Source organism: Oncorhynchus gorbuscha, unplaced genomic scaffold (assembly GCF_021184085.1).
Source record: "Oncorhynchus gorbuscha isolate QuinsamMale2020 ecotype Even-year unplaced genomic scaffold, OgorEven_v1.0 Un_scaffold_2778, whole genome shotgun sequence".
Lineage (NCBI taxonomy): Eukaryota > Metazoa > Chordata > Actinopteri > Salmoniformes > Salmonidae > Oncorhynchus > Oncorhynchus gorbuscha.
Window position 1 is genome coordinate 59,116 of NW_025747198.1, and position 6,258 is coordinate 65,373.

General features: G+C 48.8%; 1 protein-coding gene across 1 annotated transcript; it reads right to left on the reverse strand.

The window, feature by feature from the left end:
- Window positions 1–744: 744 nt before the first annotated feature.
- Window positions 745–5,994, reverse strand: LOC124026571 (gasdermin-E-like). The gene is made up of 5 exons (XM_046339480.1): window positions 5,512–5,994; window positions 2,921–3,048; window positions 2,267–2,594; window positions 2,011–2,084; window positions 745–1,100 (listed from the first exon to the last, which is right to left on the reverse strand). Exons 1-5 carry the CDS (start codon window positions 5,618–5,620, stop codon window positions 873–875), a joined length of 867 nt encoding a protein of 288 aa, XP_046195436.1. The 5' UTR covers window positions 5,621–5,994; the 3' UTR covers window positions 745–872.
- Window positions 5,995–6,258: the final 264 nt, after the last annotated feature.

The following is a 6,258-nucleotide window of genomic DNA, read 5'->3' on the forward strand; positions in this document are numbered from 1 at the left end:
GGGTCTTAATACCGATCCTGTAGAGTCTTAATACCGATCCTGTAGAGTCTTAATACCGATCCTGTAGAGTCTTAATACCGATCCTGTAGAGTCTTAATACCGATCCTGTAGGGTCTTAATACCGATCCTGTAGGGTCTTAATACCGATCCTGTAGGGTCTTAATACCGATCCTGTAGGGTCTTAATACCGATCCTGTAGGGTCTTAATACCGATCCTGTAGGGTCTTAATACCGATCCTGTAGGGTCTTAATACCGATCCTGTAGGGTCTTAATACCGATCCTGTAGGGTCTTAATACCGATCCTGTAAGGTTATAGTCTTAATAGTGATCCTGTAAGGTTATATCACTCCTATTGGCCATGACAACGTCATCCGGTAATAGTGCCTTCAGAAAGACTTCACGTTGTTACAACCTGATTACATTGAGATTTTGTGTCACTGATCTACATACTGTACCCCATAATGTCACAGTGGAATTGTTTACAAAGGAATTAAAAATGGAAAACTGGTTACGGTAAGCCTAAATAAGTTCATGAGTAAAATCACAAGTTGCATGGACTGTGTGTGCAATAATAGTGTTTAATATGATTTTTGAATAACGACCCCACACACAGTTAACTGTAAGGTCCCTCAGTCGAGCAGTGAATTTCAAGCACAGGTTTACCAATGGTTCACAAAGAAGGGCACCTATTGGTAGATGGGTTAAAAAAAAGAAGCAGACATTGAATATACCTTTGAGCATTGTGAAGTTATGAATTACACTTTGGATGGTGTATCAATACACCCAGTCACTACAAAGATACAGGCGCCCTTCCTAACTCAGTTGCCGGAGAGGAAGGAAACCGCTCCTCCCTCTCTCACTCAGTCTCTCCTTAAACTAAAGAGGCCAGGCCTTTCACAGTGATACTCATGACTAGAGGAAGGTATCCAGGCTGGTCCTTCATCTCTGTCCTCAGTGTGTCCTCCTCTCTCTTCAGTGTAACTTCAGAGTGACCAAAGAGACTCTCTGTCCTCTGATACACGTCCTCCTCAGTCAGAACAGCCAGACCTGCATCTCTCAGAGAGAGGGTCTCCCCACTCCCTGCTGCCACATGCTGCACCTGGAGGACAAGCAGCACAGGAATATGATCAGATACTGCAATGTCATGTCTGTAAGATGCAATGACAATTTCAAAATGGAGAATGAAGTATTGTAATAACGGGGGGGGGGTGTTTATATTTGTCCTGTTACACACGTGTTGGTAATGGAAAGGTGTTTGTTGCATATCCCAACTCCCCCTGGGACACCCACAGGGAGTGAGGTCACGGCCAGGGTCACCATATCCCAACTCCCCCTGGGACACCCACAGGGAGTGAGGTCACAGCCAGGGTTACTGGCCCAACGCTCTAACTGCAAGGCTACCTGCCACCCTTAATCTATTCCAAACAACTATTGAATTAATTGAACCTTTACTTAGCTTACCCAAGTGGTGAACAGGTCACACAGTACTATATTTTTGAAGAAGTATACAGACTTGTTTACCAGACAGTGTAGTATTTATTTTTTACCCCCTTTTTCTCCCCAATTTCGTGGTATCCAATTGTTAGTAGTTACTGTCTTGTCTCATCATCCCGTACGGGCTCGGGAGAGACGAAGGTCGAGTCATGCATCCTCTGAAACACAACCCAACCAAGTGCGCATCCAACCCGGAAGCCAGCTGCACCAATATGTCGGAGGAAACACCGTACACCTGCACTGCGCCCGGCCTGCCACAGGAGTCGCTAGTGAAACAAGGATAACCCTACCGGCCAAACCCTCCCTAACCCGGACGACGCTAGGCCAATTGTGCATCGCCCCATGGACCTCCCAGTTGAGGCCGGTGGCACAGCTAGCGCTGCGATGCAGTGCCTTTGACGACTGCGCCACCCGGGAGGCCCATAGATTGTTTGTAAGTGTACAGTATTTTTGAAGAAGTATACAGACTTGTTTTTACCAGGCTAAGTGTAACAAAAGGGGAAGTGTGAACTCACCAGGATCTGCAGGGCCTGTAAGACTGGAGGACTGCAACAGGATCCCAACACAGAGAGACCTTCATCTGTCATTCCTGAGAAATAAAGATTCACAGATGGTGTGAAACAGGAAGTGGTTTTCAGGGCATTGTGGGTTCTGAGAAAATAAAATGTTCATGAAGTGAGATGCCAGTTTTCCTGATAAATGCAGTGGCTGGAGACAATGAATTGAACTGGCACTTAATATTCAACTAATATTCACTGCTCAGTGTCTCACCATCCATGGCACTGACAATGAGATGAGTGGCATTGAGGAGGGTGGGTGTCTGGCTGGAATCACTGAGGGATGGTGTCTGGCTGGAATCACTGAGGGATGGTGTCTGGCTGGAATCACTGAGGGATGGTGTCTGGCTGGAATCACTGAGGGATGGTGTCTGGCTGGAATCACTGAGGGAGGGTTTCTGGCTGGAATCACTGAGGACAGAGTGTGTTGGGCTGGAGTCCGAATGCTCTAGAAGGTTCAGTATGGCCTGGACTGTCTGCATCTGAGACACTTCCTTAACCTCCCCCAGGTCAGCTGTCTTCCCTGTGCACATCTGGTCCAGCTGTGAGAAGAGACATTATTAGAAAGAATAGGTGAGATGTGTGGTTTGTTTTATCCTGCTAAACTTAGTTGAATGTACTTGACTGTAAGTCTCTCTGGATAAGAGTGTCTGGTAAATGACTCATATGTGAAGGTTTGAGACAGAAGATATTTAGGATACTATGGTAGATTATAATGATGACAGACCGAACGTAATGAGAAGTTAGTATGTTCAGCATTTTCAGAAAGCTGCTGATTCTTGCTAGTAATCCGCTCATAGACAATAACTGTAGGACTGTGTGTGTGTGTGTGTGTGTGTTTGCCCTGTTTCTGTACGCCTCAACTCACCACACTCTCCAGCACACTGACTGTCTCTCTGTCCTCCAGGGTTGTCTTGAGGAGCTGGAGCAGAGAGGAACGAGTGTCTGCTGGCAGGACAGACAGCAGCTGGAAATGACCCCTCAGTTTGTCCAGTTCTGTCAACACACAAACATCTTGCATCTAGCGGAAGTTTGACTCCACTGCCACCGTATCACAGAGATTTCACCAGGAAACTATCATATGTACCATTTATTCTGCAACCACAATGGGACAAATGTATGAATTAATGTATTTAAATGAATTGTTAGAGGAAACCGTGATCTCTCCAAGGCAGTGCTATAACCTTTTACATGATCCTCCTGATCAGCTCTTCTGTTGATATTACTGATGTATTTATTTATCTAGGCAAGAAGGTGAAGAACAAATCCTTATTTACAACAGGATACGCTAGACATTGGCCCTGTACACACATGTTGTATGTACAACGCATTTGGCACAACAAGGTTTTCTGGACCAAAATAATTAAACAAGCGTTGTGGACTGTGGAGCCACGGCACAATGATTGAGTAAACATTTATGTGCAGACAATTTATCACCAAAATAAGTTGTATCACAACAACCATTGTGTTAAATGTGTTGTAAATCAGTTCTACAACCTGAATGTGACGGGATCATTAAGAGTTTTACATAAAGAACAACATGTAACATTCCATTCAGTATAATGGACCAGGAACGTCTTCTACCACTGGACCAGGGACGTCTTCCACCACTGGACCAGGGACGTCTTCTACCACTGGACCAGGGACGTCTTCTACCACTGGACCAGGGACGTCTTCTACCACTAGACCAGGGACGTCTTCTACCACTAGACCAGGGACGTCTTCTACCACTGGACCAGGAACGTCTTCCACCACTGGACCAGGAACGTCTTCCACCACTGGACCAGGGACGTCTTCTACCACTGGACCAGGAACGTCTTCCACCACTGGACCAGGGACGGGACGTCTTCTACCACTGGACCAGGGACGTCTTCTACCACTAACGTCTTCTACCACTAGACCAGGGACGTCTTCCACCACTAAACCAGGTACGCCTTCCACCACTAGACCAGGGACGCCTTCCACCACTAGACCAGGGACGCCTTCCACCACTAGACCAGGGACGCCTTCTACCACTAGACCAAGGACGCCTTCCACCACTAGACCAGGGACGCCTTCCACCACTAGACCAGGGACGCCTTCCACCACTAGACCAGGGACGCCTTCCACCACTAGACCAGGGACGCCTTCCACCACTAGACCAGGGACGCCTTCCACCACTAGACCAGGGACGTCTTCTACCACTAGACCAGGGACGTCTTCTACCACTAGACCAGGGACGTCTTCCACCACTAGACCAGGGACGCCTTCTACCACTAACGTCTTCTACCACTAGACCAGGGACGTTTTCTACCACTAGACCAGGGACGTCTTCTACCACTAGACCAGGGACGTCTTCCACCACTAGACCAGGGACGTCTTCTACCACTAGACCAGGGACGTCTTCTACCACTAGACCAGGGACGTCTTCTACCACTAGACCAGGGACGTCTTCTACCACTAGACCAGGGACGTCTTCCACCACTAGACCAGGGACGCCTTCCACCACTAGACCAGGGACGCCTTCCACCACTAGACCAGGGACGCCTTCCACCACTAGACCAGGGACATCTTCTACCACTAGACCAGGGACGCCTTCCACCACTAGACCAGGGACGTCTTCCACCACTAGACCAGGGACGCCTTCTACCACTAACGCCTTGCACCACTGGACCAGGGACGCCTTGCACCACTGGACCAGGGACGCCTTGCACCACTAACGTCTTCTACCACTAGACCAGGGACGTCTTCTACCACTAGACCAGGGACGTCTTCTACCACTAGACCAGGGACGCCTTCCACCACTAGACCAGGGACGCCTTCTACCACTAACGTCTTCTACCACTAGACCAGGGACGTTTTCTACCACTAGACCAGGGACGTCTTCCACCACTAGACCAGGGACGTCTTCCACCACTAGACCAGGGACGCCTTCTACCACTAACGCCTTGCACCACTGGACCAGGGACGCCTTGCACCACTGGACCAGGGACGCCTTGCACCACTGGACCAGGGACGCCTTGCACCACTAGACCAGGGACGGGGAACTTTATGAACTCATCCTGAGGGGTCGCAGTTGCTCGCGGGTCTGCCAACCCACATCCATTCCCACACATGCAGTCAGATTTTGCCCTAAGCAACAATGTTTGCAGTTTTTAATATGATGTGAGAGAGTGACTAACCAAATCAATGGGGGCGCTTCCACACCTGCATTGCTTGCTGTTTGGAGTTTTAGGCTGGGTTTCTGTACAGCACTTTGATATATCAGCTGATGTCACAAAGTTTAGACAGCTGGCTAGACTAATTTAGCAACCTAAAAAGGGTTGATCCACAACCAATTGTGTATTCTACTATTCTACCTCTCAACAGTAAGTAGAGACCCCGACTGAGTTCCCCTGACAGAAATCTAATGATAATAACAACTATTTAAATTGGTACGTGGGCCTACAAAAGGAGGGGAACTTCCATTAGTCTCGTTACCTCTCTGAAAGCAGCTCTTCTTTGGGGTGTCGTCGCGAGCGCCAGACACCCCCACTAAGCTCTTCTTAACAGGCCCATCCACCTCGAACCCCCCAAGAGTGTCGGACATTAGGCACAGCTCTGAGGAACAAGAGTGTGGGACATTAGGCACAGCTCTGAGGAACAAGAGTGTGGGACATTAGGCACAGCTCTGAGGAACAAGAGTGTGGGACATTAGGCACAGCTCTGAGGAACAAGAGTGTGGGACATTAGGCACAGCTCTGAGGAACAAGAGTGTGGGACATTAGGCACAGCTCTGAGGAACAAGAGTGTGGGACATTAGGCACAGCTCTGAGGAACAAGAGTGTGGGACATTAGGCACAGCTCTGAGGAACAAGAGTGTGGGACATTAGGCACAGCTCTGAGGAACAAGAGTGTGGGACATTAGGCACAGCTCTGAGGAACAAGAGTGTGGGACATTAGGCACAGCTCTGAGGAACAAGAGTGTGGGACACAGCTCTGAGGAACAAGAGTGTGGGACATTAGGCACAGCTCTGAGGAACAAGAGTGTGGGACATTAGGCACAGCTCTGAGGAACAAGAGTGTGGGACATTAGGCACAGCTCTGAGGAACAAGAGTGTGGGACATTAGGCACAGCTCTGAGGAACAAGAGTGGGACATTAGGCACAGCTCTGAGGATCAAGAGTGTGGGACATTAGGCACAGCTCTGAGGAACAAGAGTGTGGGACATTAGGCACAGCTCTGAGG

Excerpts from the sequence above, each read along its gene's own strand:
- LOC124026571 (XM_046339480.1), bottom strand. The coding sequence starts at position 5,620 with ATGTCCGACACTCTTGGGGGGTTCGAGGTGGATGGGCCTGTTAAGAAG. Across the intron at positions 2,595-2,920 it reads TCAGTGTGCTGGAGAGTGTG|CTGGACCAGATGTGCACAGG; the intron begins GTGAGTTGAGGC and ends CTCTTCTCACAG. Across the intron at positions 2,085-2,266 it reads CATTGTCAGTGCCATGGATG|GAATGACAGATGAAGGTCTC; the intron begins GTGAGACACTGA and ends TTTATTTCTCAG.